This window comes from Schistocerca serialis, chromosome 3, assembly GCF_023864345.2.
Source record: "Schistocerca serialis cubense isolate TAMUIC-IGC-003099 chromosome 3, iqSchSeri2.2, whole genome shotgun sequence".
Taxonomy (NCBI): Eukaryota; Metazoa; Arthropoda; class Insecta; order Orthoptera; family Acrididae; genus Schistocerca; species Schistocerca serialis.
Window position 1 is genome coordinate 244,084,648 of NC_064640.1, and position 21,942 is coordinate 244,106,589.

Here is a 21,942-nt window from a genome sequence, read left to right on the forward strand (position 1 = left end):
GTTTTGCGAGCGATTTAGTAGAATGAAAGGCTGCAAATTTGAAACACAGTACACACTATTGCAACGGTTTATTCTATTCCTTGTGCGAAACACTAGAAATATTTGAGAGTAACTACCTCGCGCTTTGTACGGTAACCGTTTCCAGCGTTGCCTGCCATATTGAGCATGCATATATACTCTACCATGTCGCTACATAAATTTTCTCCGTTTCCATTTCTATCCAGCCTATCTACGGCCTAAAAAAAGCTTCAATTGAAACCAGTTTGGAGCGGCAGTTCCTTTTTAAGGAAGGAAGTTTTGGGAAAGGCGCCGCGTACGTCCGGCGCTCCGGAACGGAATGCGACGACGACCCGTTAGGCGAATGGCGGGTGTGGCAACGCCTGGGGCACAGCTGATGGCTCGCTTCGCTGACCACATACGGATTTCAGACGCACGCGTCACGCTGCTGTGCGCCAAGCCTTTGGAATCCCCCACTGCGCTCTTTTCTTCAAGACACCACGTTTGTTTTCTCAATAACTTATTCAATCCTCCGTCACCTACGGCTTTAATCACATTTCACTTATACAGCGATGTAGATGACCTAAAATGCTAATATACAAACAAAATACTGCTAGCGCCGGAGTTACGCTGGAAGTACTATTTGACGGAAAAATTTTGAAGTTCAAGATCAGCGTGGGTTGACTGGCACGTTGTTGTGCATTTGCCCTCCATTGATTAGTTCTTTTACTTCGGTCTGTTCGACGCTAGCATAGTCTGATACATTTCAACCAAATCAACACTGACATTGCCAGCCATTAACAGAGACCTTTACCAGTCAGTATGTCAGACTTTCGTAAATAGACGTTTGTAGCAACTACTACAAATATCACTGATTTCATGTTAAATTCAGGGAAAACAATCGGTATAATTCCAGTTTTTTATCTGGAACTATGGCGAATTTGTGGCTCAGTTTAAGGTTTTCTGCAGGATCACTGTCCATTCCGTTCAGCTGCTCTTCCAGGTCCTGTGCTGTCTGACAGAATTACAATGTTATTGGCTAACCTCAGTTTTATTTCTTCTCTGTGGATTTTAATTCCTACTTCAAATTTTTCTTTTGCCTCCTTTACTGCTTGCTCAATATACAGATTGAATAGCATCTGGGATAGGCTGTAATCCCGTCTCACTCCCTTCCCAACCCCTGCTTCCCTTTCATGTCCCTCGACTCGTAACTGCCATCTAGTTTCTGTACAAATTGTAAATAGCCTTTTGCTCCCTGTGCTTTACCCCTGCCACCTTCAGAATTTGAAAGGTAGTATTCCAGTCAACATGGTCGAAAGCTTTCTCCAAGTCTACAACTGCTAGAAACGTAGGTTTGCCTTTCCTTAACTATTTTCTAAGATGAGTAGTAGTGGTGTCATTGCCTCGCGTGTTCCAACACTCCTACGGAATCCCAACTGATCTTCCCCGAGGTCGGCTTCTACGAGATTTTCCATTCGTCTAAAGAATTCGTGTTAGTATTTTTGCAGCCGTGGCTTATTAAACTGATAGTTCGGTAATTTTCACGTCTGTCAACACCTGCTTTCTTTGCGAGTTTAATTATTACTTTCATCCTCAAGCCTGAGGGTATTTCGCCTGTCTCATACATTTTGCTCACCAGATGGTCGAGTTTTGTCAGGATTGGCTCTCCCAAGGCTGTCAGTAGTTCTAATGGAATGTTGTCTACTCCCGATGCCTTGTTTCGACGTAGGTCTTTCAGTGCTCCGTCAAACTCTTCACGCAGCATCATGTATCCCATTTCATTTTCATCTACATCCTCTTCCATTTCCATAATATTGTCCTGAAGTACATCGCCCTCGTACAGACCCTCTATACTCCTTCCACGTTTCTGCTTTCCCCTTCTTTGCTTAGAACTGGGTTTCCATCTGAGCTCTTGATATTCATACAAGTGGTTCTCTTTTTCTCCAAAGGTCTATAATTTTCTTGTAGGCAGTGTGTCTTACCCCTAGTGAGGTATGACTCTGCATCCTTATATTTGTCCTCTAGCCATCCCTGCTCAGCCATTTTGCGCTTCCCGTCTACCTTATTTGACAATTGATTCCTTTTTGCCTGCTTGATTTACTGCATTTTTGTATTTTCTCCTTTCATCGATTAAATTCAGTATCTCTTCTGTTACCCAAGGATTTGTACTAGCTCTCGTCTTTTTTACCTTCTTGATCCTCTGCTGCCTTCACTACTACATCCCTCAAAGCTACCCCTTCTTCTAACGAATTTATTTCCCCCATTCCTGTCAATTGTTCCCTTATTCCCTCCCTGAAACTCTGTACAACCTCTGGTTCTGTCAGTTTATCCAGGTCCCATCTCCTTTAATTCCCGCCTTTCTGCAGTTTCTTCAGTTTTTATCTAAAGTTCATAACCAATATATTATGGTCAGACTCCGCATCTGCCCCTGGAAATGTATTACAATTTAAAACCTGGTTCCTAAATCTCTCACTCTTGCCATTATATAAATCTATCAAGGCATCACCAATTTAGTACTGGAGGGCAGCGTGGAGGGTAAAAATCCTTGAGGGAGACCAAGAGATGAACACACTAAGCAGATTCAGAAGGAAGTAGGTTGCAGTAGTTACTGGGAGATGAAACTTGCACAGGATAGAGTAACATGGAGAAATGCATCAAACCAGTCTCTGGACTGAAGACCACAACGACAGTTTAAGTAATATTTCGGTGCGAGGGAGAAAACGCAAATTTACGGTAATTATTTTTGTTGATCCGTTTCCAGCTGCAATTTAGATTACGTGTTTCCATCACTATCTTCAGATCCAAGTATCTGATTCAGCAACCCATTTGTCAACTCAGAACCACTGCTGATTATTCTGATGTGTGTTTCAGAGTAGGCAAGACGGGCTGCTGAATCAGATACTTTAATCATATGATCCAGAGTGATCGGAACATGTGCATTAAAAATATTCAACTGAGACTGAACAATGAATGAAAATTATAATAAATATCTAAACAATTGCTAATTATCTCCATAAGATCACGTCGACTACAGTAAAAATATAAATTATAGTTGCTACAGTCTTTACGACCTACAGGAAAATGTTACGCCCCGAATTTTAGTAAACTAAGTCTCGGCCATTGCAGTATTTTGATCATGGAAAGCATCTAGCAGAACATTCCAGTTTTCACAACGCGTGTCAGTGTGTGATCTAACGAGTTATCGGTAGATTTGCTTCTGTATATATGAATGTCTGAACAAGTTTTTCTGATTTTACATTCCGTTTCAACAGTTGTCTCATCAGATGACCGATTTAAAAAGTTTTGTATTCGCACAATGTCATGTGAATTGACAGATTTTTGAAGGCAGAAACTTTCAACACCCACGTACTACACTGATCATTTCGTGGTTGATGAGATACGTATGTTCCACGAAAGTAATACGCAATTTTGAGCGTAGGACGTCTACATCTCTTTTCCGTCCAGCATATAGCGAGGTGTTTTCGGAACTTTGAGAAAAATACTATGGGCCACTGGATAGATATACAGAAGGGGGGTGGCGTGTGTGTATAGGCGGCGGAGTGCGTCTGTTTACTGAAAATCAGATTAAATTATGTCCATACCTAGGATATATGAATTAACTAACTTATAAATTACCGATACTGCTTTGAAACATTGCCACACGCCTCAATTTTGGTGGTTTGTATATAATTTTTACGTGGCAAGACAGACGCCAGAAAACAACGTAGAATACATTGGTGTGTGGTATTTCAAAGCCACCTTTTAATGTTTACAACTCGTGTGCGGAATTTCATGTTTTTCACTGTGAGAAGGATAACGTTTTGGTACAAATTTTTTCACTGATTAGTGTAATTGTCATTCTGACAAAATAATTCTAAAATTAAAATTTACTCTGACAGTTTTAAGTTCACTTGAAAACACTGATTTAGTCAGATCCGTAGGACATGTGTCCCCTTCACCGATTTTCAAAATCGGTCACCTTTAAATTTTTTGTAGTGGAAGTACTGTTTAGCCCGAAATAAAGCCTTTCCGACCTTTTTCAAATAAACTGAAAATAAATTTTAACCATGGAAGAGTTAAAAACTCCTTGACACTTGCGATTTCATTTTCTCACTACTGCACAACTTCAATCTCACGAAATTATAAAATGATTCGTCTGCTATATGGTCACCAAATATCTGCGATGGCAAATATGGTCACTCCGCGTTGCTTTGGTGTGGTAAATGAGCGTGCCCCTTACCATTACTTCTGACTGAAGATTAGTGTGAGCAGAGCTATTTACCCAAAATCACTGATCTCTACACGACAGCATCACGAATTTAAAATAACAGAACTGTCACACCCTAGGTATAAGCTATGCCTGAGCAGTTTACATCTGCACGATGAAGTTTTAGACTAAATCGTGTGCTTTCTATGCATCACGTACAACGGTCCAGAATGACTACAGTGTCATTGTGAAAAATGTGCACTGGTGCGAAACTTTATCAGTTACAGGCGGTAAGGGGTCTAATATTCGTGGCAACAATTGAATAATTCAAGAAAATAGTCGAAATTTACGCTTCCTGTGTTTCGGTCTTGTTGACAACCTTTCACGCACTTCTGGGTTACCAATTAACAATTAACAATTGGTAAGCGGAGGCTAAAACAAGTTTTTCTTCATTCTGTACAGTTATCAACTGAGTCAGTTTTCAGACTAACAGAATTAATGAATCGTCGCTCGTGTGAAATCATGCCTACGACTGAAATCAGAGCCGACACGTAATTGAAACTGCGGTATCGCATGAAACGCGATGATTTCATAGAGGGGGTGTGTCAGATAACAGACCACACATTCCAGTCGACAGCTCAGTGTCAACGCTTTATTTCTAATCTCGTCTAAGCACAAAACCCACTAGATATTGCGCGTTAAATTGCTAACTGTCAGCTGCATTTTCCCATATTAAGATTGTGTTTTGAGGATTCAGTTTTGTCTTGCGGGACAAAGTTCTATAAATGTTTTTTGTTCGGCAAACTGAGGTATTAACATTTTTCAACTTCCGTGTCACTGCTAGCAAATGCTGACATTCGCAAGCTTACCATTTATCGTTGTCTGAACCAATTTCTTTCCCCCAAACGGAGAAAATGTAGGCAGAATATCTGCGTAGGGGGAGAATGTGCTTTCCGAAACTGGTTTGAACACCACAATGCTTTATTAGGCACTGACTTCAGACAGTTGTGGGAACGACTGGAAATTGATGCGGGTTTCCGGTCATGGGACAAGGTTTCCACATTAACAATCTTAGAGGTGGAAAGTGACGGCTAGACCCGCAAAGGCTGACCCTCAGATCGATTGGCATGCAGCCTGGCACTGTACTGCCTAAGTCTGTAACAAGATTTTATGGCTTCGCGCCTATTAATCATATCTAAAGGCTTTGATAATGAAGTCAGCGTACTTTTATTTGAAACAATGGCAGCTGATATCAGGTTAGTTTCATTAGGAATTGGCCTCCACGTGAAGCCGTTTCGGAGACCCTGAAAACAAGAAAAACAGAAGATTATGGCCGAAAATCCGAACCCTACTCCTGCTGAAGACCACTAGCATTTCAGCTTCCAGTGGCTTGATAGCCTTTTTTTTTTAAGACTGGATCACGCAAATTTTAAAAATCCATACACTTACTATAATAACAGTAGCTGGAAGAGGCCTGTGTGCACACAGGTCCCTAGTTCTCGTTGTTGACGAGTCTGCGCTAGCTGGAGTCTTGCTGCGAACTGGACAGCTAGGCGGGGAGCGGCTTCCTGAACGTCACCCCCCACTTAATAGAGTACCACTTGAGTCCACTGAAGTGTCGGGTCGGCCAGAGACCTTGCTGTGATTGCGTCCGTCCGGGATCCCAGCATTAAAAGGACCCCTCAATGTGACCTCTGCATCTCTTGCGTTCCGCTGTGTTACAACAGACCCAGCGAATCACTAGCGCTGGTCTTTTAAGTGGTAAGGTCCCACAATTCGCTCCTTTAGGACATACGAACTGCCACCAATTTCGTCAACTCCCATACCCGCAAACATTTGAACAATCATACTACAAACACGAGTCGACTTCCTAGTATACAGGGTGTTACAAAAAGGTACGGACAAACTTTCAGGAAACATTTCTCACACACAAATAAAGAGAAGATAATATGCGGACATGTGTCCGGAAACGCTTAATTTCCATGTTAGAGCTCATTTTAGTTTCATCAGCATGTACTGTACTTCGATTCACCACCAGTTGGCCCAATTGAAGGAAGGTAATGTTGACTTCGGTGCTTGTGTTGACATGCGACTCATTGCTCTACAGTACTAGCATCAAGAACATCAGTACGTAGCATCAACAGGTTAGTGTTCATCACGAACGTGGTTGTGCAGTCAGTGCAATTTTTACAAATGCGGAGTTGGCAGATGCCCATTTGATGTATGGATTAGCACGGGGCAATAGCCGTGGCGCGGTACGTTTGTATCGAGACAGATTTCCAGAACGAAGGTGTCCCGACAGGAAGACGTTCGAAGCAATTGATCGGCGTCTTAGGGAGCACGGAACATTCCAGCCTATGACACGCGACTGGGGAAGACCTAGAACGACGAGAACACCTGCAATGGACGAGGCAATTCTTCAAGCAGTTGACGATAACCCTAATGTCGGCGTCAGAGAAGTTACTGCTGTACAAGGTAACGTTGACCACGTCACTGTATGGAGAGTGCTACGGGAGAACCAGTTGTTTCCGTACCATGTACAGCGTGTGCAGGCACTATCAGCAGCTGATTAGCCTCCGCGGGTACACTTCTGCGAATGATTCACCCAACAATGTGTCAATCCTCATTTCAGTGCAAATGTTCTCTTTATGGATGAGGCTTCATTCCAACGTGATCAAATTGTAAATTTTCACAATCAACATGTGTGGGCTGACGAGAACCCGCACGCAATTGTGCAATCACGTCATCAACACAGATTTTCTGTGAACGTTTGGGCAGGCATTGTTGGTGATGTCTTGATTGGGCCCTATGTTCTTCCACCTACGCTCAGTGGAGCACGTTATCATGATTTCATACGGGATACTCTACCTGTGCTGCTAGAACATGTGCCTTTACAAGTACGACACAACATATGGTTCATGCACGATGGAGCTCCTGTACATTTCAGTCTAAGTGTTCGTACGCTTCTCAGCAACAGATTCGGTGACCGATGGATTGGTAGAGGCGGACCAATTCCATGGCCTCCACGCTCTCCTGACCTCAACCCTCTTGACTTTCAAGTATGGGGGCATTTGAAAGTTCTTGTCTACGCAACCCCAGTACCAAATGTAGAGACTCTTTGTGCTCGTATTGTGTACGGCTGTGATACAATACGCCATTCTCCAGGGCTGCATCAGCGCATCACGGATTCCATGCGACGGAGGGTTGATGCATGTATCCTCGCTAACGGAGGACATTTTGAACATTTCCTGTAACAAAGTGTTTGAAGTCACGCTGGTACGTTCTGTTGCTGTGTGTTTCCATTCCATGATTAATGTGATTTGAAGAGAAGTAATAAAATGAGCTCTAACATTGAAACAGAGCGTTTCCGGACACATTTTCTTTGTGTGTGAGGAATGTTACCTTAAAGTTTGGCCGTGCCTTTTTGTAACACCCTGTATTAAAACTGGGCTGAACTGAGACTCGAACCCGGGACTTTGCCTTTCGCGGATAAGTGTTCTAGCGACTGTGCTACCCTACTTGTAAAGACCGGACGCGAGTCGTGCTTTGATACCTCTGTCGGTAGAGCACTTCACCGACAAAGGCAAAGGCCCAGAGTTCGTCTCAGCCCCCCACAGTTTTAGTTTTAATCTGCCTGGAACTTTCGTATCTGCGTACACTCCGGTGCAGAGTGAAAATTTCATTATGGCACAATCATGATATTGCAGTAGCTGTTTCCTCTTATTTCGTTCGCTGACAATTTCAGAGAACTCTGCCCAATCGTCAGTATTAATGACAGCTTACGCAGGTGAACCCGTCTAAAAAACTAGAGGGATGTTACACACAAGTAAGCATCACGCCGATCACAGTTTCAATCGTGCTGACAGTGGACCTACGAATAATGTGTTTTAGAAAATTTGACAGTTTTACCATTTCCTTTTCCATTCCTTATACACTAGTAGTAAGTTTGTCTACACTTTTATAATATAGGTCGCTTCCTTACTACTGAAGTACTGTACCTTAGAAGCATCAATCAGTGTGCACATACAGGTTTCTCCATGGAGTTCCTGCGGTCTCCAGTCACCCAATGACATTACCCAAGTTCAGCTGGAGCCGAAGCCATCTGCATTCCACATCCTTATGGACTACCCGACAGCAGCGTTGTTTTATTATTTGATTTGTAACCTCCATGGCTTCAGGACACTTTCTACTCTCAGATCTTTCCTAATCATGTAACTTTATATGTTTTGCTCTGTTTTGGTTCCGAAGGCACTTCAAACTTCGCTTTTTTATTAAGACCGATCTTACTCCGACTTCGGAATTTTATTCGTTGTCAACCTGGCTCCACTGACAAAAATGTGGTTTTTTGTGTGTTTTCATAATCATGACCAGTGGCCGCCTCTAGTGGCTCGCTACAGGGTAGAATTTAACGATTTATTACCCGTTACCTGTTTGAGTAGCTTCACTACAATGAAGAAGCCTGTAATACGCAGTCACCAAAACCTACAGCACATAGCAGTCACCCTTAAATCCTATAGCACAGACGCTACAGTAGTATGATGTGATTGCCGTAGCTGCGGAAACAGTTCGGCATAGTACAGCATCGCTGGGCCGCTCTCCCACTGCATTCAGCGAGCAGATACGCGAGACTCCAATCTCGCGACTTCCATAAGTAAACCTGCCCACACCGCTGTTTCAACGTATAACATGCTGGAAAAACAAATCTGAGACCAAAAGAATGCAAGTTTGAGGGTGAAAAGTGGGCACTGCCCTAGTCAGAAACCAAGTACTGCCAGTGACTGGAACAAGTTTGAAAACATGACAACGCACACAGCCGACATTTGCACTGTTTAGATATTGTCAATGCAATACAGGTACGAGAAAGGAGGGAGGTAAGGAAAGAAATCAAACGAAATTCCCTTGCTCTAACGAGCCACCTGTGATGACTGTTCGCTTAGCCCGAACACTAAAAAAAATATACCTGAGCAACTTATTTTATCGGAGTTCGGTCACTATTATTCTCTTCACATTCGGGGTCCTTTTTCCCCACTTTCTTACTTCAACGCTTCTAGTGAGTAAACATTGAATCTTGAGCTAAGCTATACAAAGTCTTTCATATTCCTGGTTATGTTTCCCTAAGGTTCGAAGCCTTGCACCTTTTGACTTGAGGTATCAACTATGGGAAAACACTTCTAATTTGGTGAACGAAATTTGTGCTTGTCCTTGTCTCTCACAAATTATGTAGACTTCCGAAATCAAATGTCTCGTTTTTAGACTGCAAGATCATATTTATCAAAAATCTCCATAGGGATTTCTCTTGCGTTTAACACGGATTAACGATGGCCTGGTACTGTTAAAGGGGGTCGTTTGAGGAAACACACTGGTACATAAAAGCTAATTTAACGTTTACTATGAGATAAGTGAACAAAATTTTGCAAATTTAGCACGTTATTCGGTATAATCTGGATTATTTCTTCAGTGTTGTCGAATATTTTATCAGGACCTTGCTAGATACTTTTGGAACACGTTGTAATATGAGGAATATTTTCTCAAATGTCACTACCACTTTCAAAATGTGGTAGGTTGTCCTTAGCAACTAGATACGTCTGCTGTTTTTGTGTTAACAGTACAAGAAAACTGGCAACAATTTTTAAATTGTCTAGGATACATAGCAATTTTTATTTAGAAAAAATGAAAAATTTTTCAGTACTGCACATTGAAAAACTCTACCGCAGGAAATCATGTGTGCGCTGAGTGGCAAATTTCAGCATTTAACCCGCAATAATTCAACAGGAAATATTCCTTGCCACTGGAAAAAGTTGTGGGAAACGCAGAAGAGATTTATTAGCATTTATACCAGATACAGGTACCTTAATGTTGGCCGTGAGCATGTAACTCTTAGTCTCATCCTTCTGACGTGTCCTTCTGGCAACAGCCTTCACTGACGTTTCAGAACTAGCAATACGCATAAAATTACTGTTCATCAGGCTTCAGCGAAGCAACCTGCGTCAAATTCCTGTCTCGTATGGGCCCCGGTTCCTCTCGTGATTTGGAACTAGACAAGCACAGTATGATGCTAACAGCAACAGTCGCGCAAAATTTTGTCTTTGGGCGTCTTTCCTAAATGTTGTTAAAGCTTTCGTTATGGTTGTGTGTTCCACCACGTCTATTTCTTTAATAACTAATTTATGGCATCCTTAATGGGCTCATAGCCTTCTGTACTCTACAGATGTCTTTACTGATGGCAGGAAATAAAACCTTTCAAACAAGGAGGGTCTTGCAGAAAAGTGGGCGTGACACTGCGCAATGGTTGAAACTAGATGGCTGTTATATCATTTGTAACACGAATTAAACTCTGAAAATTTGAGACCGGTTGTAACGGTCTGCCTGGTGGCAAATAAGAGTATTTCAATCATTTTACGTACGTCCCTCAATATGAAGTGTCGTAGTTCGTATTTTTGTCTACGCACACAGAAACTTCCGTGATTACAGTTTTTCCATGTGGAAACATTTTTGAATTGATACTGGTAATGTATGTTGTCGATTTTTATTACACGATAATGTAAGATTACATTTCCGTTCATATTTTGATACTCTGCTGTTTAAGCTACTACTTCTGATCGTCTGAATAATATGGGACGCCTTTAGCACCCTATCAAATACTGGAAACAATTGTTTTTCCGGTGAACTGAACAGTAGCAGTGTCAATATCAACGCCAGTTGACGCAGCATGGAACAAAATACAGAACCAATCTGCACATTAGCCTTACCGTATGCAGCCACTATTTGAAAGAGCTCCACGACAGAAGCACTATGTTGTCACTTTTCCCCCCCTCTTCGGGAAGCGTGCTTCACTGGGCTACAAACGAACTTACAAACTGCCATTAGTCAGAATTTTTAGTAATTTGGAAAGGAGGAAGCTCAGAGTAACGCCCGTCGACAACGATGTCAGAGCCGGAATGATGGAGAAGGAAGCCAGCCGCGATTTTTTGAAAAGAACTATCGCGGCATTTGCTTTGGTCGATAAATCACGGAAAACTGACCTGGCTGCCCGGACGGGAATTTGAAATTTCGCCCTCTCGTACCGAAGTGTGCTAACCAGCGCGTGCACGTCGTTCGGGTTTTATTTGACATATTTTAATGATTACATTACTCTTCACATTTCACAGTTGGTGCCATCTGCCTGAGGCAATGCGGAGCTGTTCATTATACGCTGGTAGAATTTTCATGTATTCTTAATAAAGCGAGCAGTTCTGATATTTTTTGTCGAGTGGTCTAAGTATGTTCAGCTATACATTATTTTTTCCAATTACTGAGACTCACTGTCCTATATTGCTGACATGCGTGAAGTCTCTTTTCAAGCAGAAAAAAAATTATCTGCCAGTCTTTTAGCGGGACAATGGAGCTCTTACTTTCCCACACTCCATGTCGCTCCTGTCGAATGTGTACACAACTGAAGGCAACACTCATCGCGAGCAGTTTTTTCCAATACTTACCCTAAGATTTACCTCTTAAGTGTTCTAAACTAGCAATGTACAGTAATGGGGACTACTTTTAATCAAGAGCAATGCTACACTGGCCAGACAGCTTTACACTTAAGATGCGTAGATGTTTGGTTTATTTACCTAGTTCCACGCTGTCTGAAGCGCCGGAAAAGACATCCTCGCATTTGCGACAGTCCTAACGGAAGAGCTAGCTGATCTTTTCGGAGAACCTGGCGTATTAAGAGTAAGATCCGGCAGGGCGGCGGAACGGCTGAACGTGTGGCCCCAACATTCACCGCTAGTCCGTTAGCCGACTGCCCTATGGCTTCAAACGGCAGGGTTCAGGGGCGAGCAGCTAACTTTCTTGCACGAACTGCATTTAGTTGCAGCCGCTTTGGTTAATACTGTATCAAACTTTTACTCGTTAAAGTTTTATTCCTACACTGAACACATGAGCGTTTTCGAGTTAGTTCTGACCAGAGCTTCGAGAATCTGAATAGCAGCTTAGTCTTAGGCATAAATTTAGAAGTCTGTCGCTTAAGTACTGTCGTCTGGCCTACTTCAGCGACAAGCACTTTCAGTTAATACAGCTGCACAGCACGATAATTACTAGAGTGTGCAGTGCTGAAGTTACGCGTTGTCGGGAAATTTGAACAGAATGCTAAAGTTTAATCCATACAAAGTCAATTTCATACTTGGAAATTTAAGACCCCTCTAATTGTCAACGCCAGTAAAGTCTACAGCTACCTCCGCTAGAATATTCCGCACAGGCTTTTTTCACATGGCGTTCTTGAAAAAAAAAATTTTGTAGTTTGTGGAATCTTAGTTCCGGTGCAGCCGCGAACATGTAGATACGCTAAATATTTTCGACCGTTTTCCGCTACTTGACGTTCATATACAGGAGTCCACATATGCTTTCGGTTCAATTTAGTCACATTTCAACTGGATGAACGCCGCTCTGCGGTTTAATACAACTTAATTCTTTGATTCACAGCTGAATAATATGAATGTTAATAAGAACCATCCCCACTGCATTTTATATATGTTTCGTACTAAATTAGATTCAGGTGATACCATAAGTTCACAGACAGCCTTCGTAAATTGTCACATTTCTGCCACTGAAAGTTAGTGGCGATGACTAACTTTCGATTTCATCTGAAGATATGTACCGGAACAAAACCGACACTGACGTAATAAAAGTACTTTAAAGCTGAAGTGGTTTTTATTAACCTTTATTGCTTCAGTACTTAACAGTGAAACTCATTTTCTGATGACCTATAGAGCAGGAACCGAGGAGTACCCACGTAATTATAACAGTACAATTTCGTTTTCTTTCGGTTTTAATAAAAATTTTCCCCGCCTTTGCGCTGCTGGCAGCATCCAGGTTTAATTACATCTGAATTTCCTCGTAGTTTCTTCCCAGAACGCAAGTTACGACAGCGGGATTTTTGTTATCCCCATTTTCTTCCTGTCTTACAAGTTGGTCGCTCTTCCTCGTAACTTTCGCGTCTGTAGTTACCAAGAGGTGGCCGTAAGTAGTTCCAGGTAATCTAGTACCAAAAAATTTGGATCCAAAGAAGATCCTGCAATCCAGAACTTCTCCGCCGTGGCCCCTTAATTGAAGACTGCATGAACATATTACCCGCAACAAACTGCTCTTACCACTTACTGCTGCTAAAACATTTCGCTAACAGCACAAAGCAAGATCTGTTTCAGTTATCACCGTTTTCCTGTGAATACAGAAAGCATTCATTTTCTGATGTGTGACGATACGAATACCGAGGTCCTTCGCTGAACAAGCCGACCAAATTAAGCTACTATTTAAGCGAAATCAAAATTTCCGGTAATCTGGAATTTTGATCGAGATGCAGATTTCTGGCATTTGAAAAGAACTGTCATTCATGTTTGCTATGTATACGTACATAACTACTCTGACGTGTTTTAGCTAGAGGCAACACACGACGGCCTGCCCGATGAGTTACCTAATTGCGCAAAAATCTAATTAGACGTCTACTTACACCAGCTACTCTTCACTAATGTAAAAGGAACTACGGATCCAACTAGTTTCGGGAGGCTTGCGAGAAAGTAAAGCAAATGCGGTGAAGCTTAACGTCACTTCAATTTCAAACAACATTCAAGTTTTAAGGGAATAATAAACTTCACAACGTTTTATGAATGCTAAACTGGCAACACAGTCATGTAAATTCTCGATGTTTGCCAACTGCGCTAGAGAATGGCATTCCTTGCAGCATTGCCCATCAGCGGACTGAAGCCGGGTGGATCCCCTGACAACGTAATTAGATTGAACAAGTGTTCTCAACGTAACCAGTTGTGCTTATTGACAATACTAGTTTTAATATGAATTTAACAATGATTTCACCGAGTAAAACGCTTCCCGGTGTCACTGCACTACGCTAAAAAACCAAAAAACCGAAGTTGTCTTCCCGAGAGTTCGAGGGATAATTTCTGTATGTTTTGAAGTCCGAAGAGTATATAGAACTACCTTCGGAAGATTTTCACAAAACTAATCCCTCGAATATTTGCTTATTTCCCTCCAGAGCAACAGCATGATGTAAATGTTATGCCTCGCTGTGAGATCTCTTTAGAAGAGGAATCGTATTTAGTAAATCTATATACTTTTCACTGAAATGGCGAGTATTACAGCTTTTACTCCACATTTAAGTTAACAATTTGACAACAGTAACTGAACTGTAAGCCTTGTCTATGATTGTGTTGAATGGGCGCGTCGTTCGTTGGCTCGACCGAGTCACTCTTTTAACGAGGTTTAACTGAGGTTTTTGTACTAACACTCATAGCCACAGCTTTGAAGCCATAGAAACATTTTTCTAGAGGTTTGTCAGGTTTCATTTAGTTAGTCAAATACGGAATGATTTAGTAGTTAGCTCTTAACCACCTCCCATTAGCCGATATGTTTACAAATTGGTCTATATTTAACAAGACCAACACTTCTTCAGTGCCAAACAGTGTCTCCTCGTCGTCGTTGTCTTCGTCGCTCCGAGGACTGGTTTGCTCTAGCCTTCTACGCCCTATGCAAGTCTAGTTTGTACGTACTGCCCCCTACAGCTACTAACTACCTTGCTGTAATATAATTTTTGGCTATCAATTTCTACAGTCGCCACTTCAATCACCAAATCTACTTCCCTGGCGAAAACCTGCTTATCCCTGTAGGATTGTTCTCTACAATTTTGACTTCATACGGCTATTTTCACACAAAAAGGTAGTTTTGTAGGGCAACGTTTACTTCACCTTACTAGTTTTAAATGTACATTACCGAGCATATGCCAAATTGATAGTGGACGTCATAATTAAACTAATGCTTAGAAGAAAGACTAGTGAATATTTTGTTGCTCTAGGCAGTAAAGAGTTACACAGAAGATTACACATTGTTCCCAAATATGCCAATTATCCGAGTATAACTTTAGAGGAAATCAAAATGAACATTTTCTGAATAATTAGGTTCACCCTCTTGATGACACTCATCGGATTGTTAAGACCTTCAAGAAATTCTCACATGAATGTTTACGCGTCGTTTCTTTAGTATATGTAGTTCTAGCACAGTTTATTTTTATCTTTCGCATAACCATCTCTTTCCCCCTCCACTCAAGAAATAACACCTGTTTTATAACACAGTACCTGTCATTACCTACGCAATTGGCAAGAAAAACCATGTCTACACTTACATGAAACATGTAAAAATAGTTGTAGAAAGTACGTGAGGCATATTTAAACAGAGACCGATATCCATGTATTAATATAGTATAAAAAAATAAGTTTCCCATCTGAAAACAATTTTATCATTTTGAGTAGTTACTTCCTAAGATACAAATTTAACAACAGGCTTCGAAAACTGTACTCATAGTAACATCAATTAAGAAGTTTACATCGGAAGTATCTTTTCAAAAGAAAGAGAGAGACACACACACACACACACACACACACACACACACACACACTTTACTACCCAGTCTGTAGAGTGAGGCTTGAGCATAGGACGGTACGCATAACAAAAGTGATTTAAAGTTGTTATGTTTCACTTCCCAAGACTATAGGTGTCACAGTTACGTAGCTACCTTGGCCGTTTTAGAATCTAGGACACACACTGTTGAGGCATTTGGCTAGCAACTCAGAAACAAAGCGAGGTACTCGCCCATTCTGCATACCTTGAAAATAAAAACGCGGTCACCGCACTTATTGCTTAAGCCCCATCAGCTATTTCAATAAAAGTTGATGTAACAAACTGTCATGCATGAAACTCTCATAACTATACATAATACACATCTAAAAAATACCAGGAAAACGTACCACAAACTCTGAACTGTTTCCAAGTTCCCAGCAACCACCTGTCAACTCTTCCTCTGACTGACAGCACACAGCAGACCAACCGCTAGAAGCCTCGCAGAAGACTTTTAAGTCACTTTTCCTTAGTGCTGCCATCTGACGGTTACTTTTAGAATCCTAACTGTCAGCGCGGCACAGACTTTGTTTGTGATTCAGCCGTCGAAGGATTCAGCGCAGGAAATGCTGGTGCGGAGTTGAGACACAACAAATACAATATGCAAAAAGCGCAACGTTTCAGAAATTAGAATGTAGTTCGTGCACTAGGCATAACATCCACAACAGATTGCCTGCGTCTTCACGATTAATACGCGGATTTTATTACGTCTGACCATTACACCATTACGAACATTCAAGTGTCTGGGAATATACACCACAATACCATATTTTCAATAGTAATCAGAGTAATATCTTTCTACAGAGTTGGAAAGAGAGCCTGTGTCGTTCTAGGCCAAACGGCGTAAATATCTGAATACAATCTTTTTAGTTTGGAAAGCAATGCTGACAAGACTGTTTTTCTTTCCTTTGATTTGTTTTTTTAATCGCATTTCGATCGTAATAATGCCGTAATACACAAGAACTATATAGTAACGGCAGCAATCTGTACAAGCAGTTGCTGCGAGTGGCTCAGACAGTTATCTAAGTATAAGAATTGTAAAAAAATTAGAATTGTCTGCTTGACAGTACGAAATTATTCCAGTTGATGGAAAAACGTTTGTTTATGTCTTTTATTATTTACCCAGACCAATAAACGATTCATTCTTCACTTTCGGAGCTTAGTTTTACTGCATTTTAAGAAACCACAACAAATTTATGTGCCATACAAGCAGAAAGCAGTAGAATATAACATCTTTGGGTACAGTACACCAGTGTAGTGTATATCGCAGAGCCGTGGTTTTATTGGACAATATGTTGGTGCAGTCACTGCAGACGATGCGTAAACGAAAAAGATAGATGTAGGCTTTTAGTAAACATATCAACATGGCATGCAAAGGCCAAAGTGACAGTTCTTCCAACAACAAAGAAGGAGATAAATGTGCAGATGAAGTGGATCCCCGTGTACAGGTGCAGTAGCTTGACGATATTATGCCGCAATATGCTTTTGACATTTGGCATAATCTTGAATCTAGGACGCACACGGATGAAAATGATAAATAATACAGACTCGGGTAGTACTTCCGAACACTTCCTTCGTTTATCTGTTGCATCTTTCTTCATAACACCGGTATATAGTTATAGAAAACTGTTTGGCGTTTTAATAGAGTAATTTGATCGGAGAACACCATTGCAGCATAAGAAATCTGTGAAAACAACTTGTTTTTACTCGCAAATAAAGTAGTAAGGAAATATTATGGAAATATTCAACATTTATAACGAGCGCAATGAACAGCTGTTGTTGTTACTGTTGTATCTGTTACAGCATAGATAGATTAACTCCATGAAATAGATCTGTTTTGAGGGGCCAATCAATGATAATCCCAAGTAAATAATGTTATTGTGAGTGAAGTGTTCACGAAAACATAATTTTAAGTACTTTCATACTTTTAAAGTTTGAATTTATTCTTTTGTGATACGTGTTTTTCCGCGAGATGCAGGCGATAGTCTTCATCTTTCACTTGGTGGTATGTCCTGCCCTGTACAAATTGTTCCCTGACTTATTTGTTAAAGATGTTATTTCGTGTGTTCAACTATCTAGGCTGTAAGCTATTAGATTTTAGACTTCTGCCGCCAACTACAGTCTTTAACACACAGTGTTGAAGCATCAGTTTTGTACTGTTTCAGAATTGTGCAACCTAATGACAAGGAATTTCATTCTAATTTGTCCAGGCTGTGAAGATACTTCACAATTTCTTCTAGGTTGCACTGGTACTACACTGTTTCTATCATGCTATGCACTGTGTTGTAAAGGTTAGGCCCATAAATACATTGTGGTTTCCAACCATTTTAGTGTGTTATCTGCCAAAACCAGAGTTTTGGGCAGATATATTGATGGATTTGTTAAATGGTTGTTTGGCTGGCTGTACTACTGAGACTGTAAACTGTTGTGTGCTATATCAGTACACAAAACTAACTTTTTTAGTGGTTATGTGGTGGTCATTCACAAAAATGTTTGTATGCGTAGTTAATATACTCAGAAACTTTATTAGCTTTTCCATCACCGTGGGCTATTGCATGTTGCAGCAAAAAGTTAATATATGTAAAATCTATTAACAAATTAACTTAGCAGATTTTAGGTGATTAGTTTTCCTAAAGTACCTTGATGATGACATAATGTCACATTTATTTTAAACATTATTTGATCTGGAAGTAAACTTGTCATAAGCCGATCATAAATGGACTTCAAGAATGCTGTTAATGGTTATATTTCACATGGAATACAAAAATGACTTTGTACCATTGTGTTCATAAATATATATGGGTCACATTAAAATTTTGAGCATTATTATCATGAGAAAGGTTGGAATGTTTGTTATTCAAACTTATAATGTGTGCTGGACAAAACTTTAAGGTGGAAAGACCAAAATTGACACTTAAAACTAACCACTGACATTTCATCCCCATGTGTGGGAGACATAATTATATATAAATCCACATGCATATTCTATCTCTCAGTGTCTGCTGCTTGTGGAAATAAAATATCAGTGTAATGTTTTATACAACAACTATAGAACTTTTAACTGAAGTGAACACCAGCTCTGGAAGTCTTCATTGCATAGTTTTCTCATTCTGTCTTAAATTATATAAAAGAGGTACCTTTTATATTATACATTGGAGAGTGCCTTGGCCATCTGCATCCTGTGCAGTTACCACTGAGAGTGAATATTTGGGTGCAATATACATAAACTCTCATTCCTCTGTCATTAATAGAATGTAAACCAAAATAAGGGAGAAAGGAAAAAAAAATGGTAAAATCTAATTTGAAGTACTTTTCTGTTAAATATGGCCGCTGAAACCACAATATTCCTGGTCTTCACATAAGTTTTTGCTTCACCTTATGGAGCAGCAGATCTTCACAGTGCATCACATGAATTGCATTCCCGGAGCCAGGTATAGGAGAATGTTCTGTAAGAGTTGTCAGCTTTCACTGATGACATAGGAAATGCTGTAAACAATGTGGCAACTGAAACATGATGTTCTGTGAGATCTTTTCAAATGGGCTAAGCTACAGATCAGTCTGTATCACATTCATTGGTGTCACTTACCCTTGCATCTAAACTGTCACATTCCAACTTAACATATACCTAGGTCAAAATTGCAGATGATCTCTCACGTTCATATTTGTTGACTTTCCCAACTAACAAAAAAACTGTAAATATATGCATGAAAAAGTGATGTGACCGCAGCCATTAACATTACATCACTGGCTAAAGCTGATGACTAGTGTTGAATGTTCCTCTTAACTGCAAGAGCCTTACGAAGAAGTCAAAGGTGTGAAAGTGTAGGAAGCTGCTCGTTACAATGAACTGTTATTTCATAAGGAATTGAGCTCTTAACTTGTGCCTCAACTTCTGAGGAAAGGGGCCATATTTGTAACTGAACATCTTTTTGAAAATATTACTTAGGACACTGGTACCACAATAAAATGATAGTTGAATGTAATGTAATAAACATAAAACCTTTCTGGATAGAAAACTGCAAATACGAGAAATGATTAGAGACAAAATCACAATTCCTTACGTGATTGATAATTGTTTCTGGTTAGTAATTTTGTATTAATTTCAGTAAATATGTATTTTGTAATGTCATTTGTATTTATAATAAGACCTTTGTGTCAAAGCTCCAAATCAAAAGATTTCATCTTTTCCAAAGTATTGTCTATCAGAATATTGAGTTGACTACTTAGGCAAACAATTTCCAATGGAGTACTATACACAGTGAGTGGTTTCCTGTGGTAGACTGGTACATTGTCCTGCAGTTTCATACTTCTAAAAACATAAAGATTAAAATTTTCACATGATTATGTAAATCTCCCAGATAAGATAGTAGACTTCAATGTAAAAGAACTAGAGTGAAAGCTGGATGCATACCAGAAACAATAGACACCCACAAAAACAAAACAAAAAAAAAAAAAAAACTGAACTAAAGACAGAATTAAGGACACTTTAAAAAATATTGTCAAAAAGAGTGACTTAAGATTAATCTGTGGTGGGTGGGTGAGGGAGTGAGCATTCACCACTTAGGAAAGGTGAGTGGAAGGGTAGTGGCTGAGCAAGTTCCACCCATTAGCATTTGAAATACAGACAAACTGAACCTGAACTTGAAGAATAACATGAATTTAAATCTACATATAGGGTGAGAAAGGTAAACACTCATCTTCAGGTGACGAGTGACGTACCTAGATTTAACAGCATAGCACCTTAAGTGTCTTGCAAGCTGCTGTCTCTCTCTACACGTGGCTGCTCACTGATATTATTCTTATGTTACTATAGTGGCTGCCTTGGAAAGTAGTAGTTCAACCAAAAATTAGAGGTCATATAACAGTCGCCTGGGACTGTTACGCACATAAGCTAGTCCTTGACTGTGGAAACAGCCAGAGAAATTAATCATATGCAGCTCACATGAATAAACAGGAGGATAAGTGTTCAGTAAAAACTGTTCGATTTTGCTAATGAATTAGATAGCAGGGGTGAATTTGAGTGATTCTGTAAATTGTGGAAAATCAAGAATAAAATGTAAATGGCTGTAAAAGGACAGAGCACTTAGTATGTACCAAATAGAAGTGTTGACCAGCAGACAGACATGTAAATAGGCAGGATTACTAGCAGACCACTACAGAACAAGAAGCTCAGAAGTTTGTGTGGCACTTTTTAGGTATCTGTCTGCTGTTCAGCATACCTATTTGAGTGAGTAATGGTCTATTTTTCATAGAGATATCCATGACCAAATGTTTAGTACTAGACCTACTATCAAAAGATACAGAAGTTGAAATACAAGAAAAGTTGATTGTGTGGCAGATTAAATTTTGATATATGGAAAGCAACAAAAATGTTGGTAAAGTTGCAAGTAGCAACTGTGAAGTACTCCATCTGATGATTGGAAATAGATATTGAATATTATTTGATGTAAACTATCAAAGTTCAAATGCTGTTGTTAAACTACTGCTTACGGTTGGTATATAGCTCAGCTGAGAGAAAAGAAGTCGTTATTGTAGTATGCCTCTCCCTCCACCCTATTCACTCTCCATTAATTTATCAGGAGGTTCTTGCCAACATTTTCATTGCAACTGGGATTCTCAGGTTTTTTTCCTTGTTTAAGTAGACACTCTGGATATACTTATACAGGCTTAATTTCTTATCAACTGCCTCAGTGACATAAAAAATTGTAAATAAATTTTTAAAAAATATACCATCTGCAATTTTACACTGTAAACTACTAATTTAACAGTACCAGTCAGTGCAAGTAACTGAAATTTTTAGGTTTTGTCTGCAGAAAATAAGAAGTAAAATGAGAAATGTTGCATAACAAGCATTTTAGGAGCACTCATTGAAAATCATGACAGAACAATTGCGGATGCTATGGCTGCAGTGTGATTGGTAACTTCTTTGAAAAAGCTTTTGCAGGTGAAAGATCTGTAGTAGAGTTGTGTATTGGCCAACTGTAATGAAAGAAAAATCTGTGGCAGTCCAGATTGGACTGAAAGTGGTTAGTTTCAATTGTAAATGGAATTTTGTTGCAACAAACAAATAACACTTCCATGACAGAGGAATGTGAAGATTGCCTTGGTTGAGACATATATAGTTGAGATGATCAGGCTTAATCTCATAAGGACATTGTCTTTTCCTCTCCTCCTCCTCCACCCCCTCCCCCTCCCTGCTGCCCCCCCCCCCCTGTACTTCCAGCAGAATATATATCGGAGGGTAGTAGGTCAAGCCCTGTACAAGGACTGAAAGTCGGGAACCATTCTTAGTTAAATATGGT

At 40.1% G+C, this 21,942-nt stretch overlaps 2 protein-coding genes across 4 annotated transcripts in view; one reads left to right on the forward strand and one right to left on the reverse strand.

The window, feature by feature from the left end:
* The window catches only part of LOC126469993 (PTB domain-containing engulfment adapter protein 1-like), a 155,408-nt gene extending 139,276 nt beyond the window's left edge, over positions 1-16,132 (reverse strand). The window contains exon 1 of one of the 2 annotated variants that reach the window (XM_050097445.1): positions 15,991-16,132. Coding sequence is in view for 1 of the 2 variants with exons in the window: in XM_050097444.1 (XP_049953401.1) it covers position 5,654 (1 nt within the window). In the remaining variant the exon portion in view is untranslated. Of the gene's footprint in view, positions 1-5,653; positions 5,717-15,990 lie in introns of those variants that run through there. The other variant, XM_050097444.1, reaches the window with a different exon arrangement.
* Positions 16,133-16,919: 787 nt separating this feature from the next.
* The window catches only part of LOC126469994 (uncharacterized), a 226,227-nt gene continuing 221,204 nt past the window's right edge, over positions 16,920-21,942 (forward strand). For both annotated transcript variants that reach the window (XM_050097447.1, XM_050097448.1), the window contains exon 1: positions 16,920-17,088. In XM_050097447.1, the coding sequence (XP_049953404.1) occupies positions 17,005-17,088 (84 nt within the window). In that variant the 5' untranslated portion in view covers positions 16,920-17,004. The remainder of the gene's footprint in view (positions 17,089-21,942) is intronic.